Source organism: Dermochelys coriacea, chromosome 5 (assembly GCF_009764565.3).
Source record: "Dermochelys coriacea isolate rDerCor1 chromosome 5, rDerCor1.pri.v4, whole genome shotgun sequence".
In the NCBI taxonomy this organism is placed as follows: domain Eukaryota; kingdom Metazoa; phylum Chordata; order Testudines; family Dermochelyidae; genus Dermochelys; species Dermochelys coriacea.
The window spans coordinates 51,488,587-51,516,232 of record NC_050072.1 but is presented as its reverse complement, the minus strand read 5'-3'; the positions used below and the strand labels follow the sequence as shown (position 1 = coordinate 51,516,232).

The following is a 27,646-nucleotide window of genomic DNA, read 5'->3' as shown; positions in this document are numbered from 1 at the left end:
CTATAAATGAATGGGGAGAGGCAAGGGTCTTAGACCCCAATTCACAAAAGCCACCAGTTAAGTGGGGAAGATGCCTAAACTAGCAAACGTGAGAGGTCAATGAGAGGGGTCTGTTCAAAACCTTGCGGTCTTAGCTTCATGTTTTAAGTCTGGCTTCCAATCTGCTGCTGCCTGCAGTGGTAGGTGAGGGGAGTTTAGGCCAGGCTCTCGTCTAACCCCACAAACGGGCAGATTTAAATACATCATTAGTAACTGGCAGGCCCTGGATTTAGGCTGAGTTTGAGGTTCTAGCACACGCAGTGTTTTCCCTAGGAATTGAAATGGGGGTGTGTGTGTTCAAAATTTACAGGGGAGGGGGGTCAGGGCCAATGAGGGGTGAGACCATGAGGCTGAAGGTGGGCTCTATGACACCATAGTAAAAACTGAAAAATGTTTCATGACCATTTTATTAGATTTTAAAATCATCACACAAATTAAAGTGGACTACTCAAGCCTTCTATGAAGCACTACATCTACATCCTTCTTGATTTCTGGTTATAATTTTGCACAACTCTGTTAATGAACTTCTTGAATGCAATGCATTCATCTTTGGTGGCTTCTCGTACGTCCGATACTTCCATTTCTTAAATTGATACGTTCATTAGTTCATTCACATGATCAGGCAGAAGGTGACTTCTTTCAAAATACAAAATTCTATTCAATGATGAAAAAGAACGCTCAACTGTGGCTGTTGTGACTGGGAGCAGCAAGAGATGAATTCCTACTTCTTTCAGCCAAGGAAACATAGCATAAAGATTGGGTTGAGCCACTAGTGATGATAAAAAAGAAGCTGAAGTCAAATCATCTTTAATTCATCGCGTGATATTCCACTCTGTGTTCAAATTCTCTCTTCTGTCCTGAGCACATGGCAGCTCCATTGCTGGTAGTGCCTCACTCCACTCAACTGTCAGTGTTGTATAAGACAGGGATCTGTAAAAGCTACTTAGAGGTTGAGTAGAATCTAGAAGTTGCTGTTGTAGATTTTTAAGAATCAAGTCTGTGTACTTTTTCAGTTGTCTTAACAAACACTTCTTGTCCTCTTCACTTAAGGATTCAATATAAATGCCTTCATTGGTCAACTTCTGGACTGAAGTCTTTGCTTCTTCCAGTACTTTTTCAATGGATAGCTCTCTGATTGATCCAAATGTAGCTTCTGTTGCTGGACAAAGATCTACTACTGTTGTAGCAGATGCCTGGATGGCATTGTTTAATGACCCAAATGGTTTCAACAGTAGACTTACAAGAGAGAGAATGGCAATAGTCTTCTCTGAACATAGTAGCAAAAGTAATCCACCAGCTTCACTACTTAGATCCATCTCATCTTGGTAGATACTTTTCAAAGTCAGTAATAATGGCTGGAATAATTTTAAGACAACAGCCAAGGATCGCTCATGAGAAAGCCAGAGGGTTTTCCCAGGTTGGACTAATTTGAGCTTCAGTCCCAGTGTATCCTCTATATTTTCCAAGATAGTCAGTCTTTTTGGACTCTTGCTGGAAAAAAAAGAATATAATGAAGACATTAAATTTATAGCTTTTTTAAATGTCTTTTGAAGAGTCTACAGCTTGTACTAGTGCTAGTTGGAGTAGATGGCCTCTGCTGTGCATATAGGAGAGACAAGGGTTACACTTTTCTCTGAGCAAAGCTTGTGCTCCACCATATCTTCCAGAGAAATTTGCAGCTCCATCAAATGCACAAGCAGCCATCTATTTGGGGTCCAGTTGACGACAAGCATTTAACTTTAAGATGTAGGTGTCACAGGTGCAGCCAATCTGTCTTCTATAACTTGAACATTTAGAAATGCATCTACTGGCTTATCACTGACATCAAGATAACGTACATAAGGACTTAATACTTGATGACCGTTTGCACTGATGCATTCATCAGCCATGTATGCAAATTTTTTGAATGGGGTAAGAGGGTTCTCCATTTTTTCAACTGTTGAGCCTTTCACTGTTGCACCATGTGCATCTAGCCAGTCAGTTGAGTTTCTTACAGAAAGATAGTGAGCATTTGCTGGTCTTGTTCGGAACCAGTGTTCAACTTCAGGATGAACAGGTGACAATGCACTTAACGTGGGCCTCCAGTTGGTAGTGTGTGGTATCTCTTGCTTAAATAGAAAGTATGACGCCATGGCCATGTTTGTTTGCATGAACTGTGTTGTGTCTCCAGCAATCTTAACAGCCTCATTAACACTCACTGGTGGTGTCCTTGGTCAGTGGAGACTCTGAGTTTAGAGGTGCTTTCACATGAGTTCACCTCCCACGTGGGGGGTAAGAAGGCACCTTGCTCCTTCCTCCAGCTGCTCACTGTTCACTCTGGCCACTGTTTCGTTGTGCCACAGTTCACTCCATCACTCTGTTGCCAATGGCCCTGTGCCATCACCTTCTGCTGCCACCTGCAACTATGACATCTGTGAGTTAGTCTCCTGAGATTTCAGCTGAGCTCTCAGGGGGGAAACCTTGCTGCTAGTGCAGACTGGGCTCTTCCACAGGAACACTGTCCTACAGCCCCTCTAAGCACTTAGACCTGATTATCAGTGATTTCAGCTGTAGCGGTCACTTAACAGAACAAAAGACTATCTATGGAGCCTAATGACAGGTTTCAGAGTAGCAGCCGTGTTAGTCTGTAATGCATCTGATGAAGTGAGCTGTAGCTCACGAAAGCTTATGCTCAAATAAATTTGTTAGTCTCTAAGGTGCCACAAGTACTCCTTTTCTTTATGGAGCCTAATTAGCTCTGTTTTTAAACAGTGGAGAGGGGCAGGTCAAATAGTACTTGTGACTCAGGCAGATTATCAAGCAACACACCTGTTTCTCCCCCCGCCCCCACCCTCAATCAGCAGAGGCTAAGTACAATCCTACCACCCTTTACTCGTACAATAAGAACAATAACATTTCTTTATGCGCCCCCTCCCCCCCATTCAAGTGATTTGTAACCCAGCCCCAGCCAAAATCTATCCCTTGGGCAACATAGCTTTGTTTGCTGGATACCTACCTAGATTAGGTGTGAATGTAAATACAATTTGGTCCTGAAGCCTTTCGCTCCAGCACCCAGCTCATCACCAGCTGTCAGGGAGAGCTCATTTAGACTTTGCTTTCAAATCATAATTTGAAATTGTTAGGTTGGCCCACATCACCGAAATGAACGCACTGACATGGTCATAAAAACGACAGCTGTATAAGGAAGCTAGTCCATGTTCATACTTTTCAGCTCTAGTCTACTTTTTCAGATACACCTATTTTATCATACACTGGATACGCTTTTAAAGTGTGTATTAATGTTTCAATTTCAATTCACATTTCCAAACAATCACTAAACTGGCAACGCTGCGTGTAACTAGTTCACAAAACTGGGGGTGGGGGTGCTGGGGAAATTCGGGGGTGGGGGCGGGGTAAGAGACCCCCCCCCATGGAGGGGTGTAGGGAAATCCCTGCCACAGGGCGCCGCGGGGCCCGACAGCCGTGTGAGGGGCCGGCGGCACCCGGGCTACTGCGGGGCGGGGCGGCTCCGTTCCCAGCGGCAGCAGCCTCCTGAGGCCGCCGCTCGGCCCCGCGCTTTCCATTGGCTGCGGCGGCGGGGAGTGGCGGGGCCGCCGGCTGCAGGCCGGGGAAGCTGCCGCGGCCGCCCCCCTCGCCCGGAGCTTCCGCGCCGCGATGCTGTCGGGCCTGAAGTGGCGGCGGCTCTGCCGCCCGGCCGCGACTCTGGCCCGCGCGTACCACGGGGACAGGGTGGCCGCGGTGGGCTCGCCGCCTGACGCCGGCTCCCCGCTCTACCAGGTAGGCCGGGCCGGGGCAGCCTCGCCACCAGGCCGGGCTCTGGGGCTTGTCTGGGCCCCGCTTCTGCGCCCGTTGAAAACTGCGAAGACGGTCTGGCCCCGGCTACTCGGCTGTGCCCCGGGCCTGCCGCCTAGCGCTCCCCCTGCGAGGCCACACACAGGGTGTCAGCCCTCGCCCCCTGCCGCCTCAGGGAGCCCCGGAGAAAGGGGAAACGTGGAGGCAGGAACGTCTCCCCGCAAACACACACCTCCGGTTATTGTTTATCTACCGGGGTGGGGGTTGCGCCCGCTGGGTGCCAGGAGCGTTTCAGGAGCAGGTGGCCCCAGCTCTAAGCAGCTTCCACTCTAAGGCCGCACATGAAACGTCCCTTTCTTCCCTCGCTCCCGCCCTTCTGCAAGGGTTTCAGAGCAGCAGCCGGGTTAGTCTGTATTCGCAAAAAGAACAGGAGGACTTGTGGCACCTTAGCGACTAACACATGTATTGGAGCCTCAGCTTTCGTGAGCTACAGCTCCCTTCATCGGACAAATGGCCGGATTCTGATCCCTCGGTATAGCTTGAGTAAATGGGCTTTGTTCAGGAGATCCTACAGTAGTCCCTCTGATAGATCGCTTGGCTAAGGAAACCGAGGTGGAGAGCTAGTGTGCCTTAGTAGGCATTGACTGATGTATTCAAAGCTGGTTTCAGAGGAGCAGCCGTGTTAGTCTGTATTCGCAAAAAGAAAAGGAGGACTTGTGGCACCTTAGAGACTAACAAATTTATTAGAGCATAAGTTTTTTCCACCAGATGCATCCGATGAAGTGAGCTGTAGCTCACGAAAGCTTATGCTCTAATAAATTGGTTAGTCGCTAAGGTGCCACAAGTACTCCTTTTCTTTTCGTATTCAAAGCTGGAAGCAAGGCTTTGCTTGGAAATTCAATGTGAATTGATGGAGTGAGCAGTGTTTTTACTAAGTCAGTATCTGCAGTAAACAAGGAGGAAATCGGTAAAAATATCCTTATTTTGGAAAGGATGGGAAGTTTGGGTTGGTGCAAATTGGCTAATCTGTGCATCATTTTAAAAAGACATTGTTAATTTCATCACACTGCGAACAAAGCTGCGTACTAGTAAACTTGGATTACTTAAAACTGTACATGTTAGGATTCAGTTTACTTTTTAACAATTAAACTGGTTGTGTACATGCATTTTCCCCCAGCTTGAACACTGAAAATCAATCACTTGCACTTTTTGATTCATAGTGCTGTAGTATGTGGCTTGCAGACCCTGTAGGGGAATATGCATTTATTTTAAAATGTTTCCATTGAAATAAAAAAAATCCCCAAAAAACAAAACAAAAAAAAAACTGAACCACCCAACCAAACAAAAACATGTTACAGAAAGATTTCCATTAATCTTCGGTTTTGTTTTGCAAAATGTAAATTTGGGGACAAAACAGCTGACTGTGACACTTTAGTAAGTATGACAGGTTTCAGAGTAGCAGCCGTGTTAGTCTGTATTCGCAAAAAGAAAAGGAGTACTTGTGGCACCATTGTTTCATGTTCTCTGTGTGTGTGTATATAAATCTCTCCTCTGTTTTTTCCACCAAATGCATCCGATGAAGTGAGCTGTAGCTCACGAAAGCTTATGCTCTAATAAATTTATTAGTCTCTAAGGTGCCACGGGTACTCCTTTTCTTTTTGCGAATACAGACTAACACGGCTGCTACTCTGAAACTTGTGGCACCTTAGAGACTAACAAATTTATTAGAGTGTAAGCTTTCGTGAGCTATAGCTGAAGTGAGCTGTAGCTCACGAAAGCTTATGCTCTAATAAATTTGTTAGTCTCTAAGGTGTCACAAGTACTCCTTTTCTTTTTAGTAAGTATATATGATAAACCAAACGAGTCAGAAATATTGTAAGTGTTCAATAGTTACTTTTTACTTTAGTCAACTAAATTGGCATTAGCCATCTGTGTGTGCCCTCAGAATTCAAACTAAAAATGAGACCTGACTCAGTATTTTTTTTTTTAAACAAACTTTTCACTATTTTTTCAAATGTTCATGTATTTTGGCAGCAGTTTCCTATGGGGCGTCAAGACAGGCCAGGTACGTCCAGCTATACTGGACAAGCACATTTACTTGGATACATCTGGTACGTCATTCATGCAGTAAGGTGGCAAACAGTGTTAACATTTTTGTAGAAGTAATTACTTATAGAGCACTGTAAGTATATGTGATGTTTTACAAATACAGAAAAGCCAAGATCCCTGCTATAAGGCACTTACAGTCTGAAACAAAGGTATTTACATGGGATAACACTGCAAACACAAGAAGGCGTAAGGTGAATGATGAAGGTCGCGCTTCCCTTAGCTAATATTTGTCTTTATGGCTGTAAATTCAGCAAGACAGTTTACATTTAGAAGGCCAACCTATTTTACAAACCAGAGGGGCAATTTTAAAAAGAGAAAAGGAAAGTTTAAATTCTGGAAAAAGACCCAGAGGACCAGATCCTGTAGCCATTTTGCAAGTGTGGCTTCCAATGGAGGTCTCAACCTTGCAGTAATTGCAGGATTAGTTTGTAATTTCTGCCACCTCAGATTTGCATTGCGGTATCAAGAAGTTGTTATATTAACAACAGATTTGTATAGTATTCATAAAGTAAAGACAGTTTTCTTCTAGAGAAGAATGCATGGCATCTTGCTTGTCCTTTTAGCGTTATATAACAAAAGTTCAGAAATATATGATAGAAGTAATAATGCATACTGCTAAAAGCAACCTTTTAGTTTTTAATTTTTTATTATTTTGCTCAGAGCGTAAGATAAGATCTAAAAGTATTATTGTTGCTGCTTTGTAGAGTAGAATGATTTACTGTTCTAGTTAGAGAACTAGGATTAGAAATGGAGATATTCAAGTCTCAAATTCACTAAGTAGTTCCATTTTATGATATATTAATCCATGCTTGAAAAACCCTTCTACCACTGACAAAGCAGTGGTAGAAGGCATGGGAGTGGTCGCTAAATGGTCTGATCCTGCAAAGACTTAAGCATGCCTCTGTCTTTATGTATAAGAGTAGTCCCACTGAATTCAATAATTCATATTCATAAAATTATTTACATTCTTAATCCTTTGCAAGTTCTTGACCTAAATTGTCAGTTTATGCAGCTTTTAAAGGGATGTGGTCAACTCAAACTCTAGTCAATTTAAAAAATGAGTTTAGTTTCAGCTAGAGTATCTGTTTCCAAGTCCCTCTGCCAATATTTGTGGTTTTTCAATCACTTTTTTTTAAAGGGGGGTTTTATCTCCCTGATACTGTGTGAAAGAGAGACATGTGGGGCAACTGAATAAGGGAGAAAGCATCCTGGCAAATGAACCACATAAGAAAACAAAGAATAAAGAAAATATTTTTTCTTAATCACAGTTACAGAGATTTGGGGTGCTGTAACTATCGTAGGCTTAAAAATAAAACAGACGTGTGATGGTTATTTTATAACATTTTAAAAATTTGGGGAAGTTCCAGAATACTGGAAGAAAGCTAATGTTGTGCCAATATCTTAAAAAAAGGTAAATGGGATGATCTGGGTAATTGTAGGGCTGACTTGATCCTGGACAAGATAATAGTGGCTGCTGTGGGACTTGGTTAATAAAGAATTAAAGGAGGGTAATATAATTAATGCCAGTCAACACAGGTTTATGAAAAATAGATCCTGTCACACTAACTTGATTTTTATTTTTTTTAATGAGATTACAAGTTTGGGCATTTGGCTTGTTACTTTGTGATATTTTGATTAAAAAACTAGAATGATATAAAATTCACATAGCACCTGTAACATGGATTAAAAGCTGGCTAACAGATAGGGCTCAAAATGTAATTGTAAATGGGGAATCCTCCTCCTCCTTGAATGGATGTGTTTCTAGTGGGATCCTGCAGGGTTTGGTTCTTGGCTTTATGCTATTTAACATTTTTATTGATGACCTGGAAGAAAACATAAAGTCATCACTAATGAAGATTGCAGATGACGCACAAATTGGGGGAGCGATAAATAATAAAGAGGACAAGTCACTGATTCAGAATGATCCAGATTGCTTGGTAAACTGGACGCAAGAAAACAATATGTGTTTTAATATGACTAAATGTATACATCTGGGAACAAAAAAGGTAGGCTGTACTTGCAGGCTGGACGACTCTCATATGAGAAGCAGTGGCTTTGAAAAAGATTTGAGGGTCATAGTGGATAATCAGTTGAACATGAGCTCCCAGTGCGCTGTAGCCAAAAGGGGCAATGCAATTCCTGGATGCATAAATAGGAATCCCAAGTAGGAACAGAAAGGTTATTTCACCTGTGTATTTGGCCTTGGTGCGACTGCCACTGAAATATGGTGTCCATTCCTGGTGTCCACAATTCAAGAAGAATGTTGATAAATTGGAAAGGGTTCAGAGAAGATCCACAAGAAACAATTAAAGGATTAGAAAGCATGCTTTATAGTAATAGACTCAAGGAGATAAATGTATATAGTTTAACAGAGAAAAAAAGTTAAAGGGCGTCTTGATTATTGTCTGTATGTACTTACATGGGGAACAGTCTAGTAGAGAAAGTTATAACACAATCCATGGCTGGAAGTTGAAACTAGACAAATGCAGACTGCAAATAAAGTGTAAATTTTTTTAACAGTCAGAGTAAATGACCTTGGAACAATTTACCAAGAATCGTGCTGGATTCTCTGTCACTTACAACAAGATTAGGTGTTTTTCTAAAATAGCGGTTCTCAAACTGTGGGTCAGGACCCCAAAGTGGATTGCTACTCTGTTTTAATGGGGTCACCAGGGCTGCCGCTAGACTTGCTGGGGCCCGGGGCCAAAGCCCCAGTCCCACCACCTGTGGCCAAACCCCAAGCCCACAGCTGGGGGCCAAAACCTGAGGGCTTCAGCCTTGGGCGGCGAGGCTCAAGTTACAGGCTCCCCCCCACCTGGGGCAGTGGGATTCGGACTTTGGCCCCCAGCTCAGGGAAGCGGGACTTGGGTGGGCTCAGGCTTCAGTTGCCCCTCCTGGGGTCGTGAAGTAATTTTTGTTGTCAGACGGGGGTTGCGATGCAATCAAGTTTGAGAACCCCTGTTCTAAAAGATATGCTTTAGCAATTATTTTGGTAAAGTTCTATGTCAGGGGTGGCCAACCTGAGCCTGAGAAGGAGCCAGAATTTACCAATGTACGTTGCCAAAGAGCCACAGTAATACGTCAGCAGCTCCCCATCAGCCCCCCCAGTGCCTCCCGCCCACCGGCAGCCATGCGGATCAGCACCTCCCGCAGTCAGCTGTTTTGCATGCACAGGAGGCTCTGGGAGGGAGAGAGGAGAAGTAAAGGCATGGCAGGCTCAGGGGAAGAGGAAGGGGCAGGGGCCTTGGGGGAAGGGATGGAGTGGGGGCAGGGCCTGGGGTTGAGCAGTGAGCACTACCCGGCACATTGGAAAGTTAGCATCTGTAGCTCCAGCCCTGGAGTCAGCACCTATGCAAAGAGCCGCATATTAACCTCTGAAGAGCCACATGCGGCTCCGGAGCCACATGTTGGCCTCCCCTGTTCTATGTGCAGTGTTATACAGGAGGTCAGACTAGGTGATCACAATCATCCTTTCTGGCCTTAGACTCTCTGATAAAAGAAAAAGCTAATCAATAAGTCTACAAAGAGAATCTTTTGGATGTGAACTGAATTCAGTTTTGTCTCCCTTAGTCTGCTGAGAGCTTTTGCACAACTGCTGCAGCAGAGCGGTGAAATTAACAAGACTGGTCAGTTTTTTGCTTGCTATTGGGAATCCTGTGACACCAGTAAAACTAGCAATAATCAATTGCAATGTGTACTTACTATTAAGGAAAGTGGTGAACAGTAGAAGTAGGTACTGGAGCTATTTGCAAGGTGAGGGGATTAAAATAAAAAAAAAAAGACCGAAAGAGGAATGAAGCATAATAGACCACTTCCCCCCCCCCCCACCAGGAGCCTGGAAAGTGCGGGGAGGGGTGTAGGGTTGTGGAGATGCCCCATACTCAAAGCAGCCAGTAGGCTATAGAGTGGTAGTATGTGAAAGAGAGTATCTCTCTTCCAGCAGCTGAGGGTAGAGGCTTTAGTCTTTTCAGATGCTTATTAGCCAAAGGGCGATAAATAAAGATGGCACATATAAGCAGTGTCCCAGGAAAGCACCTTGCTAAGAATATGAAACCTTTTTCAGGAGCTGGTATGGGGGGTTGAGAGCTGGATTTTTTAAATCAAACTGTGTCCTTGGATCTTGCTGATCGGTCCCCACCCACACATCTTTTATATCAGCTCTGAGTAGTAGGTGACTGGCAAAATTTTAAAGCCATGTATTAGGACCACATATTTTCACTTTTCAGTAAAGATATTTTAAAATGGATTTCTCACCTTTCAGTAATAACTTCAAAATGCATGTGATGATCTTTTGCAACAGAATATGACTTAGTATGAAATTAAAATAACTCAAATGAAAATTGTCTTAGTGTTTGTTTGTTTTCTGTGTGTATGCACTTCATCTCTTTCTTTTCCTTTTCCTCTCCATCACCATTGTGCCCTTTCTGTAACTAGAGGAGTGAGTCAGGGTATTGTGTTGACCTGAGAGAGCTTTATTGTTGTGAGACTCATTAGATATCTGGGGGACAACTTTGATTGACAATTCTAAATTTTCAGAATTAAACAGAGTGGTTCTATTGATATTAAAGCAGAGTTCTATATTTTCTAACTGGGTAACAATAAGATAACTCAATATGAATGAGTACACAATAGCTATTGTCTTGTTTCTTTGTCTACTATACCCTATATGTGTGTGTGTGTATATGTAATCTATCTATCTATATTTAAAAATAGCAACTCTTATTAGAGTCTTTAAAAAGCCATATTGGAATACGGTGGGATAGTATCTTTAATTACTGAGGTATGCTGCAATAATAATTTTGTGCAGTGACTCTGGCAAACAGGGCAGTAATTATGAGCTCATTAATGATTACTCACATCCAAAAACATTAGAGCCCGTTTTATTAAAAGAAGGTATGTTGGTGAGGACACCAGGATATTTTTATTCTTTCTTTGATAAGCATCTTGGTGTCTTTAGCCTATACTAGGGCTGTCGATTAATCTCAGTTAAGTCAAAAAAATTAATCACGATTAAAAAAATTAATCACAGTTTTAATCGCACTGTTAAACAATAGAATACCAATTGAAATTTATTACATATTTTGGATGTTTTTCTGCATTTTCGTATAGTATTTTGTGTCATAATTGAAATCAAAGAGTATATTTTTTATTTAAAATATTTGCACTGTAATAATGATAAACAAAAGAAATAGTATTTTTCAATTTACCTCATACAAGTACTGTAATGCAATCTTTGTTGTGAAAGTGAAACTTACAAATTTAGATTTTTTGGTTACATAGCTGCACTCAAAAACAAAACAATGTAAAACTTCAGAGCCTACAAGTCCACTGACTCCTACTTCTTGTTCAGCCAATCAGTAAGACAAATCATAGAATCATAGAATATCAGGGTTGGAAGGGACCCCAGAAGGTCATCTAGTCCAACCCCCTGCTCAAAGCAGGACCAAGTCCCAGTTAAATCATCCTAGCCAGGGCTTTGTCAAGCCTGACCTTAAAAACCTCTAAGGAAGGAGATTCTACCACCTCCCTAGGTAACGCATTCCAGTGTTTCACCACCCTCTTAGTGAAAAAGTTTTTCCTAATATCCAATCTAAACCTCCCCCATTGCAACTTGAGACCATTACTCCTCGTTCTGTCATCTGCTACCATTGAGAACAGTCTAGAGCCATCCTCTTTGAAACCCCCTTTCAGGTAGTTGAAAGCAGCTATCAAATCCCCCCTCATTCTTCTCTTCTGCAGACTAAACAATCCCAGCTCCCTCAGCCTCTCCTCATAAGTCATGTGCTCTAGACCCCTAATCATTTTTGTTGCCCTTCGCTGTACTCTTTCCAATTTATCCATATCCTTCTTGTAGTGTGGGGCCCAAAACTGGACACAGTACTCCAGATGAGGCCTCACCAATGTCGAATAGAGGGGAACGATCACGTCCCTCGATCTGCTCGCTATGCCCCTACTTATACATCCCAAAATGCCATTGGCCTTCTTGGCAACAAGGGCACACTGCTGACTCATATCCAGCTTCTCGTCCATTGTCACCCCTAGGTCCTTTTCCGCAGAACTGCTGCCGAGACATTCGGTCCCTAGTCTGTAGCGGTGCATTGGATTCTTCCATCCTAAGTGCAGGACCCTGCACTTATCCTTATTGAACCTCATTAGATTTCTTTTGGCCCAATCTTCCAATTTGTCTAGGTCCTTCTGTATCCTATCCCTCCCCTCCAGCGTATCTACCACTCCTCCCAGTTTAGTATCATCCGCAAATTTGCTGAGAGTGCAATCCACACCATCCTCCAGATCATTTATGAAGATATTGAACAAAACGGGCCCCAGGACCGACCCCTGGGGCACTCCACTTGACACCGGCTGCCAACTAGACATGGAGCCATTGATCACTACCCGTTGAGCCCGACAATCTAGCCAGCTTTCTACCCACCTTATAGTGCATTCATCCAGCCCATACTTCCTTAACTTGCTGACAAGAATGCTGTGGGAGACCGTGTCAAAAGCTTTGCTAAAGTCAAGAAACAATACATCCACTGCTTTCCCTTCATCCACAGAACCAGTAATCTCATCATAAAAGGCGATTAGATTAGTCAGGCATGACCTTCCCTTGGTGAATCCATGCTGACTGTTCCTGATCACTTTCCTCTCCTCTAAGTGCTTCAGGATTGATTCTTTGAGGACCTGCTCCATGATTTTTCCAGGGACTGAGGTGAGGCTGACCGGCCTGTAGTTCCCAGGATCCTCCTTCTTCCCTTTTTTAAAGATGGGCACTACATTAGCCTTTTTCCAGTCATCCGGGACAAATAAGTTTGTTTACATTTGTAGGAGCTAACGTTGCCCTCTCTTTATTTACAATGTCACCAGAAAATGAGAACAGGCATTTGCATGGCACTTTTTTAGGTGGCATTGCAAGATATTTACATGCCAGATATGCTAAACATTTGTATACCCCTTCATGCTTCAGCCATCATTTCAGAGAACATGCTTCCATGCTGATGACGCTCATTAAAAAAATAATGCGTTAATTAAATTTGTGACTGAACTCCTTGGGGGAGAATTGTATGTCTCTTGTTCTGTTTTACCTGCATTCTGCCATATATTTCATGTTATAGCAGTCTGTGATGATGACCCAGCACGTTGTTTATTTTAAGAACACTTTCACTGCAGATTTGACAAAACGCAAAGAAGGTACCAATGTGAGATTTCTAAAGATAGCTACAGCACTCGACCCAAGGTTTAAGAATCTGAAGTGTCTTCCAAAATCTGAGAGGGACAAGATGTGGAGTATGCTTTCAGAAGTCTTAAAATAGCAACACTTTGATGCGGAAACTACAGAACCCAAACTATCAAAAAAGAAAATCAACCTTCTGCTGGTGGCATCTGACTCAGATAATGAAAATGAACATGTGTTGGTCTGCACTGCTTTGGATATTTTCGAGTAGAACCCGTCATCAGCATGGATGCATGTTGCCTGGAATGGTGGTTGAAGCATGAAGGGACATATGAATCTTTAGCGCATCTGGCACATAAATATCTTGCGACACGGCTTCAACAGTGCCATGAGAACACCTGTTCTCACTTTCAGGTGATATAGTAAACATGAAGCGGGCAGTATTATCTCCTGCAAATGTAAACAAACTTATTTGTCTGAGCGATTGGCTGAACAAGAAGTAGGACTGAGTGGACTTGCAGGCTCTAAAATTTTATATTATTTTATTTTTGAATGCAGTTTTTTGTACATAATTCTAGATTTATAAGTTCAACTTTCATGACAAAGAGATTGTACTACAGTACTTGTATTAGGTGAATTGGAAAAATACCATTTCTTTTTTGTTTTTACAGTGCAAATACTTGTAATCAAAAATAAATATAAAGTGAGCACTGTACACTTTGCATTCTGTGTTGCAGTTGGAATCAATATATTTGAAAATGTAGAAAACATCCAAAAATATTTAAATAAATGACAAATTGTTTAACAGTGCGATTAATCGCGATTAATTTTTTTAATTGCTTGACAGCCCTAGCTTATACCTAAGTAGTCAGCTGGAATAAGTATAGAGAATCTGAGTTTTAACTTCTCCTCAGGCTGGGACTTGAACCAATGAACTTTTGGCACAAAGTAGGAGTACTAGCATTTGAACTCAGTCCTTCTGATGTATGTTATAATGATTAGTTAAAAACAAAACTTAAAACTTAGGTGAAAAAACCCGAGCACCCTTCCCCTGCCATAGCCTCCTTTTATGGATAAGCTGATTTCTGATGGACTGAAACATAAAACAAGTCTTCTGAGAATCCAACTCCACTAGAGCTCTTGTGAGGCTTGTTTGAAAGCACTTTGAGATGCTTGGATAAAAGATAAGTGAAAATTTTGTTATTAGTGTAAAGAAAATATAAATTTTTTTGAAGAGGAACAAACAATGTGATATCACCAGTAACTAACACATTTTCCTGTGACATGATTCTCTATTAAAATATAGTACTGTTAGTGTTGGTTAAAGTTTAAATGCTCATCTTTTTCCCCTATCTAGGAAAACTATGAACGAATGAAAGCATTAGTAACTGAACTCCAAGAGCTAGCAGAAAAAATCAGATTAGGTAAGTTCTGTGGATGTGATTTTAGAACATTATTTAAAGTAGCCCTGGATTTATTTTTTATAGAATTTATCTTAACTGATCTTATTTTTTAATAACTGGACAAATTTATGTGCTGTGTGATGGGGTTTCTTGTGTCAGTAGGTGGCAGGGCTCATTTATGTTCCTAAAGCTCATGCTTCAGGGCTTCACCCAGCCACCTGCAAGGGTCAGGAAAGAATGCCCTCCCCTCCCCCTCCCACCCTGCCCAAGAAAAAAATTTTCTGCAAGAGTTTTTGGTCTCTTCTTCTGAAGCATCAGAGATGGTCATGGTAGGAGATGGGATACTGAACAGGGTGTGCCAGTGATCTGAGGTGACATTCTCTCTCTCTCTCTCAGCCGGCTGTTTCTTTCTCACATGCTCAGGGCCTAACTGATCATCATACGTGGTGTCAGGAAGGAATTTTCCCCCAGATTGACAGAGACCTGTATTTTCACCTTTCTCTCTTGCATTTGGGTGCAGGTCACTTGCAGGATCTTCTAGGTCAGAGGTGGGCAAACTATGGCCCGCTGGCCACATCCAGCCCGTGGGACCCTCCTGCCCGGCCCCTCAGCTCCCGTCCCGGGAGGCTAGCCCCCTACCCCTCTCCCACCATCCCCCCTCCCCACAGCCTCAGATCACTGCGCCACCAGTGCAATGCTCTGGGTGGCGGGGCTGTGAGCTCCTGGGGCAGTGCAGCTGCAGAGCCTGGCCTGACTGGTGCTCTGTGCTGCACGGTGGCGTGGCTGCCTCCAGCTGGGCAGTGCACCTGTAGCGCAGCCAACCACTGGTGCTCCAGGCAGTGTGGTAAGGGGGCAGGGAGCGGGGGGGGGGGTTGAATAGAGGGCAGGGGAGTTCAGTGGGTGGTAGGTGAGGGTGTGGATAGGGGTCGGGGCGGTTGGGGTTGAATGAGGTCAGGGGTCTGGGGCGGCAGTCAGGAAGGAGGGAGGGTTGGATGGGTGGTGGGGGGCAGGGGTTCCAGGGGCAGTCAGGGAGAAGGGGTGGTTGGATGGGGCAGGGGTCCTGGGCAGGCAGTCAGGAAGGCGAGGAGGGGTTGGATGGGGCGGTGGGGGGCAGTCAGGGGTGGGGGTTCCGGGGGCGGTCAGGAGACAGGGAACAGGGGGGTTGGATGGGGCAGAAGTCCCGGGGGGGAGGGGCCATCAGGGGGTGAGAAGCAGGTGGGGAGATAGGAGGCAGGGGCCATGCCATGCCTGGCTGTTTGGGAAGGCACAGCGTTCCCTAACCGGCCCTCCATAGAATTTCCGAAACCCGATGTGGCCCTCAGGCCAAAAAGTTTGCCCACCCCTGATCTAGGTGTATTTCACTTAATCATTTCCTTGTGATTGTAGATCCTTGGCCATTGGTGCACTTCAGTCCCTCCTATGGGGACATAAGTCTAGTCACCTATGGGCTGTAATGCTTTGGTCCAGTTTCAGTTGTTGGGTTTAGTGTGTGGGGGCTGGGTGGTGTTGGTGGCCTGTGATATACAGGAAGTCAGACTAGATGATGTGGTGGTCCTTAAACTCTTTGATTCATTAATAAATCATACATTAACCAGGTGTATACTATTTACTCAGGTACAATGTGCTAACTGTATTCCTGAAATGTAGAGCTATTCCTATTTGAGTCTAGCTCAGCTACCTTACATTAGTTGAAAACTTTGAAGGGATAACATCAGGTCTAATTTGGTTCAATAAGGTTTTGCCATAATAATAATAAATCTTAACAAAAATCTAACACCAATAACATGTTTCCATGACATTTTAAAAAAATTGCAGTGAAGTTTTTAAATTAATGTACCCTATGTTTGCCATTCAAATAACACAGCTGTGTGCTGGTGCATAAGGACCTGAAACAGACTCTAAAGGAAAGTGAAGTTGACTTGAAATGAAATTAATGAAACTATATCTTGTATCTGTATCTGTATCTTTCATTGTCTAAGCTGAGAGAAAGGCAAGAAGTAAGCAAACTGAATAAATAGTAGAAAGTTGATTATTAAAATGAAATAATTTTAAATTCCTAACATCTTAGGAACAGCTAAGTATGTTGTTTTAATGAATTTAATGACAGTATTCGTTTAAACAAATAGGACTGTTAATAAGAGACTTTTACTGATATGTTTCTGAGTAGCAGCCGTGTTAGTCTGTATTCGCAAAAAGAAAAGGAGTATTTGTGGCTCCTTAGAGACCAACAAATTTATTTGAGCATAAGCTTTCGTGAGCTACAACTCACTTCATCGGATGAATTCAGTGGAAAATACAGTGGGGAGATTTATATACATTGAGAACATGAAACAATGGGTGTTACCATACACACTGTAACCAGAGTGATCACTTAAGGTGAGCTATTATCAGCAGGAGAGCGGTGGGGAGAGTGGGGGAACCTTTTGTAGTGATAATCAAGGTGGGCCATTTCCAGCAGTTGACAAGAATGTCTGAGGAACAGTGGGGGGTGGGGATAAACATGGGGAAATAGTTTTACTTTGTGTAATGACCCATCCACGCCCAGTCTCTATTCAAGCCTAAGTTAATTGTATCCAGTTTGCAAATTAATTCCAATTCAGCAGTCTCTCGTTGGAGTCTGTTTTTGAAGTTTTTTTGCTGAAGTATTGCCACTTTTAGGTCTGTAATCGAGTGACCAGAGAGACTGAAGTGTTCTCCAACTGGATTTTGAATGTTATAATTCTTGACGTCTGATTTGTGTCCATTTATTCTTTTATTCTTCTACATAAAAGAATAAATTGTCACAAATCAGACGTCAAGAATTATAACATTCAAAAACCAGTTGGAGAACACTTCAGTCTCTCTGGTCACTCGATTACAGACCTAAAAGTGGCAATACTTCAACAAAAAAACTTCAAAAACAGACTCCAACGAGAGACTGCTGAATTGGAATTAATTTGCAAACTGGATACAATTAACTTAGGCTTGAATAGAGACTGGGAGTGAATGGGTCATTACACAAAGTAAAACTATTTCCCCATGTTTATCCCCCCCCCCCGAACTGTTCCTCAGACATTCTTGTCAACTGCTGGAAATGGCCCACCTTGATTATCACTACAAAAGGTCCGCCCCCCACCGCTCTCTGGCTGGTAATAGCTCACCTTAAGTGATCACTCTGGTTACAGTTTGTATGGTAACACCCATTGTTTCATGTTCTCTATGTATATAAATCTCCCCACTGTATTTTCCACTGAATGCATCCGATGAAGTGAGCTGTAGCTCACGAAAGCTTATGCTCAAATAAATTTGTTAGTCTCTAAGGTGCCACAAGTACTCCTTTTCTTTTTACTGATATGTTTTTCACTTCACCTGTTTTCCCTTCTTCATTCCAGTCTGTTGCTATGCTTTTTGCCTTTATAACCAGTCAACTGGGCAAATACACTAACTGACAACTTGAAAAGAAGTGTATCAGGTCTAGTTTACACCTAAAAATTAGATTGTCCTCTCTACATTGCTCAGGGCTTTGAAAAATTTTGTGGCCTGTGAGATATTGTTATGTTGACCTAAAACCTGGTGTAGAAGCAGCTAGGTCCGTGAAAAAATTTTTCTGTTGGTTTAACTACTGCCTCACGGAGATGTGGGTTAACTATATAGATGGAAAAAACCCTTCTGTCAATGTAAGAAGCAACTACAGTACAGCACTGCAGCTATAGCTGTGCTGCTGTAGTGTAGATATACCCTCAGTTTGCAGAGATGACCTTTGAGGAACTTAGCCATGCCTTGTACTATAGGAAAACTACAAACACAGGGATTAATCTTCAATGATAGTAAAATCCAAATTGACTAATTCCAACTAAGTGAAGAATATAAAATTTAAAATCACGGCTGCACAACTAACTGTTGTAGACCTCCAACTGCACAACTAACAGGGCTGGACCTCCAACTTCAACTCTGCCCCTTTGTTTGTCTGCAGTATGAGAGTTTATTTGTCAAGTTGCTATTTCTCAAATTTTACAATACAATTTCTTCCACAACTTCGGAAGGGAACAGAGTTAAAGTTGCATGTTTAATTTTATCGTTATTACTTGCTTGCAGGATTGGGCTCCAGATTTTCTTCTGGGAAGTGCTGAATATCGTTGTTTCCCATTAATTTCAATGGATGTGAAGGGTGATCAGTGACTCCCAGTGGTGCTCAGGACTAATAGGATAGGGCTGTTTGTTTCTGTGACTCTTCCTATGTTTTTCCCTCAGATGGGGATAGGAGAAAAGCAAAGTATTGAAGTCACTCTCCTTTATCCTGCTCACTTAAATTCCTCCTGAGCATTAGTTTACCCTTCAGTCTGTGGAATTCACTAAAGTTGTGAAGTCTATAGTGTAATGAAAAGGCATAAAAGCATACAAAAATGATTAGGTGGCTGTCTGGCATAATTCTAAAGGGTAAAAGTGTCTCTCTTTCACCCTGTCAATAGGAATGGCTCTCACTGAATTAGCCTTCACTGACATCTGTGGGGTTAGTTTCTGAGGAAATATAAAATGATACATGCCACTGCTACTAAGGGGGTGAGAGATGTCAGCTGGCAACAAGTGTTGGAATGGTGTTAAACGCCAAGGAATGAAAGGTATAATTTAGGGTAGTCCAAAGTGAGATAACGAAGTAATGGATGAAGAGGAGCAAAAGGAAATGTAGGCTGAATGTTAAATGCTGTACACCCCAACTGTGAGGTCTTCTACGCTCTAGAGTAATCTCCCGAGAAATCTCCCATCAGTTGAGCAATTTAAAAGTGAACTCAGAAAAGCAATTTAGAATGTGCTGTAGGGAAATGAACACAACCCATCTCTCCTTCCTATGATCCCTGAAAAGTAAGCTTTTGAGTGCTCTGTTAGTTCATTGTCAAAATGACAACTCCAGATGACAGCAGCAGATGAGCTCTATTAGCTGAGAGTTTATTTGCTTTCAAACTTTGTTAGTAAAGAATGTAGAAAAAGTAACTTGGAACATATGACAAACAGAATTATCTGCATCATCATCTTAAATCAGTCATCTAAAATGTAAGCTCAATTAAATATATTGTCTCTTTAAGGTCTGTGTTTTTGTAATTGAGAATTCAGATCTGTTTTCATTCTAAGTTAAATGATAATAGTGATTTATTCATTTGTGTGTACAGTAGATCTAATGAATGATCTTGTATCACAGGGGGTGGAGAAAAGGCACGGAAGCTTCATACATCAAGAGGAAAGCTGTTACCCAGAGAGAGAATTGACAGACTCATAGATCCAGGGTGGGTAATTTATTTTTGGCTATAAAGCATCAAATACTCTTTTGTGTTGTGTAAACTAACAGAACTGTCTCTTTTTTTGAAGTTCCTAAACTACTGGCAAGCAGGGTGGATTTGATTTAAATCAAATTGATTTAAATCACTAGTCAGGAAGACTAGATTTAATCATGGATTTCTACATAAAAGTGCATTCTTGTTGGTTGTTATAACCTCCATACATGTTCTTCACAACTCAGGTTTCATTTTTAGAAGGTATACACCATAAATTTTTAAAGTGATTTATTTTGAAAACTTTTCAGATTAGTTTTACAGCTGTATCAGAAAATGAATGATTGTTTGGTTATTTCATTTACCAAAAGTAATTGAAGCAGATATTTATGAAGTCATTGGGAGGTGAACTATCTCCAATTCAACAGGTTAATCATTAATATTTGGAGGATTTTCTTGCCAGGTTGTATTAGGAGGAGAACATCACCAGACAGACATTTAAATTGTTTTATTTAACTAAAACAACAATATTATGTATTCAACAGCAAACGTATAATATTTTAACAAAACAAACATGAATTTTTGAATTTAGTTAAACGTTCAGGTTTTTTAAAATCAGGTTCAGTTTTGTTAAAATTGTTTTTAACTAAAATAGTTAAATGAAGTATTTAAAAAAACCCAACAAAAATTAAATTGACTATGTTAGCCTGGTCAACATGAGAAACTTAAAATATTGGCTTCTGCAGCTGACTCAGTAATCTTCATCTTCATTTTCCTGTTTGTTCATAATCTAGAAAAGAAAAACAAGCTTTCCTGCTTTTTCAGGTCCCAAACTATTTCTCAATTTGGAATGAATTAGTCTAAAGAAAGAAAATTTTCTTTCTACACCGGCAGAAGATTATCACTTCAACAGTCTCTGAATCCAAGTGCTTAAGTGACTTCCACCAGTTCACTGTTTATGACTTTCTTTAAAACATCATAAGCCAACATATAATTCTTGAATGGTTCACCCTTAGCTCTGAAGTTTATTATAGTTGTTGTCATGGAGAGCTGATTGCTGGATGTCCATGTCACAGCCAACTCCTCTTCTTCAGCAGTTAAGGTTTGACCCTGGTACCGAGTATTGAGAATATTTGCAAGAAAATGAGCTGTAGAGAGTGCTTGTCCCATTAGTTTTTTTTAATGCTTGTAATTTAACTCTGTCAGCTATTTCCCTGCATTTTGTTCAAGGCTACAGAAATAGGCTTCAGGGTACTCAGCATGTGTTCAACATTTCTCTTAAGCCCAATGTTGAGAACTTTGGCTGTGACAGTGCCATCTATTTTGTCATGATTTTGTTCACAAACTGTCATCAGATTGGGCCAGTTCTTGATATAGTGCTTGAAACAGTCCACCACTGAGTTCCATCGCACGTCTTGTGGGAGAGTTAGCTTGGTTTCTTCCATTTTTTTTCAGAGCAGCTGTTGCAAAGTGGTTGTTACGGAAGTATTTTGCAATTTCAACATCATTAGCCTTTATTTCTGGAACACTGAAGTCTTTGGCTAGGAGGTGTGTCAAATGAGCACTGCAATCGTATGTTGTTAGCTTGGGAATCTCTTCTAAATTTCTTCTCATCTTGGATACATTTGCAGCATTGTCTATGACCAAGCTGCATACTCGACATTTGAATTTTTTTTCACAGTTTGTTATAGCTTTTACTGCTACTTCTTGAAAGTATTCTGCTATGTGTGCATTTCCTGATGTATCAATTGTTTCTGTAAGGAAGACATTTCCTTCTTCTGTTGTCACACAAGCACATACAACATTCTGGACATTGCTCCACCCATCAAGACTCAGGTTAACAATTTCACCCTCTAGACCTTTTGCACACTGCTCAATTTCTCTTCCATACACTTTATCCAGCAATTTGCCTGCGACATCTGCTCCATTGGGTGGACTGTATCCTGGTCTTAATGACTGAACCATGTTAATGAAGTGTGGGTTCTCAATCATACGGAAAGGAGAGTTTGTTGCATAAAACTGGGCAATTTTTTTCATCCATTGCCTCTTTTTGTAATCTGCTGGTTCTTATCACAAACTTATCTATGTTTGTTTCTGGATGATGGAGATTTTTCTTCCCTTTTTGCTACAGGTGATATACTGTGGCTATGTGACACACATGATGTGACTGAAACACTATCATTGGCAGATAACTCTGAAACTATAGAAAATGATGGTGATCTTGAAGGTAGATAGTCTTCAGAATCCTGCATGTTGAGGATGGATTCTCCTTAACAAAATAAGTCAATGCAGTTATTTAATTATTATTAGCATACTGCTCATTTAGTATTATCATTGCATTCACTGACACTCGGTACTACTTTAAAGGTGAAATTGTAAAAGGAAGATCTCGCCTATTTCAGCTATTTATTTTTTATCACAACTGCATCTAAAGTAACAACTATGTTCTTTGATCAAACATGAATATTCAAGAATAGTCCAGAAGGAAGACAGGCAGTCCTTACGAAACAAGTATGAAATTAAAAAAGTTTACCAACCTGAAGATCCTGCATGTTCAGACATGTTCCTTTCATCATCTTCAATGCAGCTACCTCCTGAGAAGGAACGCTTCTCATGATGTTGTTTCATTTGGGCAACCAGGCCTTGCATTTCTCTGTTGCACTGTTTGCATTTTGCACTCATGCCTGTCTTACCCACAAGTAGGGGAACTTCATTAAAATATTCTCAAACTGGGTCTTTTTTATGGCCTGCTGCCATTATAGATTTTCCCTTCTAGTGAGAGAATGGTATGGTAGATCTCAAATCAATGAAGGGTACACTCAGAAAGGCTTCCAGACTTCTGGAATATGCTGCTCAAACAGTTTCACTTTCACTTTTACTGCCTGTCCCTCTCTTCTCACGTTTATCTCCAGACTTCTTCTCCTTGTCCAGATCTATTCCACCCCCCAACAATCTTCTATTCTTTGAACTTTTTGAAACTTTTCGCTTTCAGAGAGAGGTGAGGAGTTGACTCTGTGTACACAAATTTGCAGAGGGACAATAGGATTGAGGTCTGTTATTTCTCACCTCTATATATTATTTATTTATTTAAAACCATTTTTGCTGTTAACAAGCACGTTATCTCTGAAGACACAAATCCACAGTTTGAGAACTGCAAAACTAAGCATTTCTGATGGTATCTTCTGGATAGAGCACTGAGTCCCATTGGGTATGTAGAGATTAACCTAAATAATCTATACGGAAGCCCCTGGAACCCCATAAGGTTGTGTCCCTGTTCCATGAACTATTGGAACTCATTTACAAAACTTTTCTTAGACGTTATATGACTATATTGTCTCATACTATAGAATTAGAATTTATAATCCCTATTCTATGATGAAATATCTTTGAGCTATATTGTATCTTAATTAAAACTATCTTTAGATAGGTTTTTTCCTCAAAAAATCCAATTTAAATAAAAAAAAATCCAATTGTTTTATTTATTTTTAAAAATCATTGATTTTTATTCACCCTGCTGGCAAGTAGTGTTGGTTCGAAATTTTGACATATCAATTGTTTGGAAGATGTATTGCAAGAACACATTTTAAAACCATGAACTTTACAAAAGAAAATAATGTTTGTCAGGCTGCTTCCGGTTAATAATCTTGTCAAAATGTTTGTCATTTTTTTAGGTCTCCATTCTTGGAGTTCTCCCAGTTTGCAGGTTACCAGTTGTATGGTAATGAAGAGGTACCGGCAGGAGGCATTATCACAGGCATTGGAAGAGTGTCGGGGTAAGTAATTGCCAGTGATCTACATATTATGTCTATTATGCAAGCAAGAGGATGTTTTTGTGTGATTCCTAGTTCCAGCTCTGGGAGCCATCTAGGCCTGTGTTTCCAATATTAAGTTGAAGGCTTTCTCGTATTTCACTCCTGTGACCCAGAAGATTACTAAAATGACTATTCTACCGATTTAGTTTTGACTTCAGGGAAAGGATTCAGCTGGGTTCTTATTATTCTTATTCGTAGGGCTTGTTTACACTTAAAATTCTGCGGCTGTGCTGTCTATGCCAGTGGGAGAGGTTCTCTCATCAGTGTAGGTAATTCACCTCCCTGAGAGGTAGTATCTAGGTTGACAGAAGAATTCTTCTGTCAATTTAGTGCGGTCTACACGGGGGTGGGGGTGGGTGGATTTAGGTTGGTTGTGGATTTTTCACACCCCTGACTGATGTTATGATGAGATTACTGGTTCTGTGGATGAAGGGAAAGCAGTGGATGTATTGTTTCTTGACTTTAGCAAAGCTTTTGACACGGTCTCCCACAGCATTCTTGTCAGCAAGTTAAGGAAGTATGGGCTGGATGAATGCACTATAAGGTGGGTAGAAAGCTGGCTAGATTGTCGGGCTCAACGGGTAGTGATCAATGGCTCCATGTCTAGTTGGCAGCCGGTGTCAAGTGGAGTGCCCCAGGGGTCGGTCCTGGGGCCCGTTTTGTTCAATATCTTCATAAATGATCTGGAGGATGGTGTGGATTGCACTCTCAGCAAATTTGCGGATGATACTAAACTGGGAGGAGTGGTAGATACGCTGGAGGGGAGGGATAGGATACAGAAGGACCTAGACAAATTGGAAGATTGGGCCAAAAGAAATCTAATGAGGTTCAATAAGGATAAGTGCAGGGTCCTGCACTTAGGATGGAAGAATCCAATGCACCGCTACAGACTAGGGACCGAATGGCTCGGCAGCAGTTCTGCGGAAAAGGACCTAGGGGTGACAGTGGACGAGAAGCTGGATATGAGTCAGCAGTGTGCCCTTGTTGCCAAGAAGGCCAATGGCATTTTGGGATGTATAAGTAGGGGCATAGCGAGCAGATCGAGGGACGTGATCGTTCCCCTCTATTCGACACTGGTGAGGCCTCATCTGGAGTACTGTGTCCAGTTTTGGGCCCCACACTACAAGAAGGATGTGGATAAATTGGAAAGAGTACAGCGAAGGGCAACAAAAATGATTAGGGGTCTAGAGCACATGACTTATGAGGAGAGGCTGAGGGAGCTGGGATTGTTTAGTCTGCAGAAGAGAAGAATGAGGGGGGATTTGATAGCTGCTTTCAACTACCTGAAAGGGGGTTTCAAAGAGGATGGCTCTAGACTGTTCTCAATGGTAGCAGATGACAGAACGAGGAGTAATGGTCTCAAGTTGCAATGGGGGAGGTTTAGATTGGATATTAGGAAAAACTTTTTCACTAAGAGGGTGGTGAAACACTGGAATGCGTTACCTAGGGAGGTGGTAGAATCTCCTTCCTTAGAGGTTTTTAAGGTCAGGCTTGACAAAGCCCTGGCTAGGATGATTTAACTGGGACTTGGTCCTGCTTTGAGCAGGGGGTTGGACTAGATGACCTTCTGGGGTCCCTTCCAACCCTGATATTCTATGATTCTATGATTCTATGTCATTAAACTGATCTAATTTTCTAGTGTAGATCAGACCTTAGACAATACATGTAGCAACATCCCTATTAACTCATTTGAAAGCTGCATTGTTATCTTTCTGATGAGAAATAAGTGGTTAATTGTGCCAGGACATAGGTGAGGTAGAAAGGCAATTTTAAACATGTGGAAAGGTGTCCTGGATTAAGAATGGGGTTTGTTCATTTAAAGTCTCTCTAAGGGAGATTGATGCACTTGTTAAAACTAGTGTAATGGGATATTACTTTGGGGATGATGAGCCAGGAAGCTGAAGGAACCCGAGGAGGGTAGTGATTTTATCTAATGCCTTCTCATGCCACCCACAATGTATGGCTTAATGGCCAAGCTCCTCTCGTATTTCTTTCTTAAAAAAAAATATTCCGATCAGCCATTTACCTTTCTTCAAAATAAAATCTCTTTTAGTAAGGGCATTCAAATGGCTTGTGGCTTTAAGGGGATGCCACTGAGGTGGAACTGTTCTTTGGTTTTGTTTCTAATAATGAGGAGGGTTTTTTTTTTTTTTTTTTTTAGTTTTAAGTACCTGGGTCACTCTGGGAGATTTCTGGTGTTTTTGGATTTCACCTACTCTGTTCTAACATAAGTTGGCTGATCAGTGAGCAACTAACTGTTGCTGCTTTGCTTTCACAGTCTGTCTGGGTAATTCATAGATTCATTGGTATGAATCCATGGTAGATTCTAGGTAGAGCCACTCACAGGCTCTTCTAGCATGAAGTTATGGTGCTGCAAAGACAGAATGGCTCAGAGTTAAGTCAATAGTTAGTTAGTTAATAACAAATTTTTTAAAAATCAGCTTAAATATCTACAAGAGTCTTAGTGCCAGATTATCAGCCTCAGCTAAGGTTCTGAGGGGAAGAGCAGATCACATGGTGCTCCACTGATTCTAGACTGGTGAAGTGATCCCTGTTGATGACTGCAGCTCGCGTAGTTTAGAGCATCCTTGAACAGCTCAGAACTGGGTGATTGAAATGTATCTTAGAAACACCTTTTCTACTCGACTACTACTAGCTTCCCTCAGCTGCTCTGAGCTGAGAACCTGTCTCTTGTTCTCTCAATAACCCAAGAAGCCAAGTTAGTTTATCTGGAACTGAAAAGAAATAGTTAACAAAATATATTATTAATTCATAGTTCCTTGGTTCTAAACTCCCATGTTGATGCTAACACATCAAGAGCCTCATTTCTGCCATCAAAGATGTATCTATCTAGTCATGACTGTTGATTACTATTTCCAGTTTCATCAGGAATGATGACAGCAAGTATTTTATTTTCAACCAGGTTCCTACGTACAGTTAAGAAAATGATGTATTTTTTTCTTCCAAAAGTATATTAGACTGCGAATTTCCAAAGTGTATTTAGCTACAGTTGATTTTAAATCCAGCATGTATGTTATGTTAAAATAAACACTTTCTCTTTTTGTTAATGCCTTGTGGGTGGCCTTATGTTGAAAAGTAATATCACTGTTGACATTGACAGTGTGGGAGCCCTGCATTGTAAACTATTTTTTTTTTCAGCTTATATACTGCTAATCAACAGAACAATTGCTTTGCCACATGAACAACAATTGAAGCTATAAAGTTGTTCCTTTAGTTGATGCAACTGTAAAGAAGGTTGGGGGACTGCTTTATAGTTTGACACACGACTGTCATACTATGGGTCCCCCTCTCAGAATATGAATGCTGCCAATACAGAACACAGAAATGGGGATTTTTCGAGAAGGACATGCACATTGCAACAGATTTTGAGAGTGTAAGAAAATGTTTAACAGCTGTGCACAGTAAAATGCATGCAGCTTTCTTTAAAACTAGAGATTTCAGATGCTTCTTCATTAATAGTATTTTTTATAAGAACTGGAAGCAAATATGACATGAAATCACATGCAGCCTTGAAGAGAGGTATTGAACAGTGAAACAGTTTAAAGTGATAAACATTTAATGCTGATGGAAGTTGTTGCTGTTATCATGGTTATAGTGGTAAAGTAGGTCAGTTGGGAAATATGTTTGGTTCTCATAAAGTTTCTACTTTTCAGAATGGAGTGCTTGATTGTTGCTAATGATGCAACTGTCAAAGGTGGTACCTACTATCCAGTCACGGTGAAGAAACATTTACGCGCTCAAGAAATTGCAATGCAAAATCATCTCCCTTGTCTATATTTAGGTAAGTCCCATTACAAAAATAGTAAATGGCTGTTGTTAAACAAAGGTCGGGGATTCTAGCTAGAAGACTGCATTTTTAAATGGACGCCATCAACACTATATCTTGACTTTAATAAGGCTTTTGATGCCTCAAATGACCTTCTCATAAATAAATTAGAGACATATAGCCTAGATGAACCTACTATAAGGTGGGTGCATAACTAGTTGGAATACTACTCAGAGAGTAGTTATCAATGGTTCACAATCAAGCTGAAATGGCATATCAACTGCAGGGAT

At 41.3% G+C, this 27,646-nt stretch overlaps 1 protein-coding gene across 3 annotated transcripts in view; it reads left to right on the top strand.

Moving 5' to 3' along the window:
* Positions 1-3,559: 3,559 nt before the first annotated feature.
* Positions 3,560-27,646, top strand: part of MCCC2 (methylcrotonyl-CoA carboxylase subunit 2) — a 97,206-nt gene continuing 73,119 nt past the window's right edge. Inside the window, exons 1-6 of one of the 3 annotated variants that reach the window (XM_043514282.1) lie at positions 3,689-3,816; positions 10,004-10,107; positions 14,469-14,535; positions 19,688-19,772; positions 23,429-23,530; positions 27,244-27,371. In XM_043514282.1, coding sequence (XP_043370217.1) covers positions 14,484-14,535; positions 19,688-19,772; positions 23,429-23,530; positions 27,244-27,371 — 367 coding nt within the window. In that variant the 5' untranslated portion in view covers positions 3,689-3,816; positions 10,004-10,107; positions 14,469-14,483. Of the gene's footprint in view, positions 3,817-10,003; positions 10,108-13,107; positions 13,570-14,468; positions 14,536-19,687; positions 19,773-23,428; positions 23,531-27,243; positions 27,372-27,646 lie in introns of those variants that run through there. The other 2 variants (XM_038402314.2, XM_043514281.1) reach the window with 2 other exon arrangements.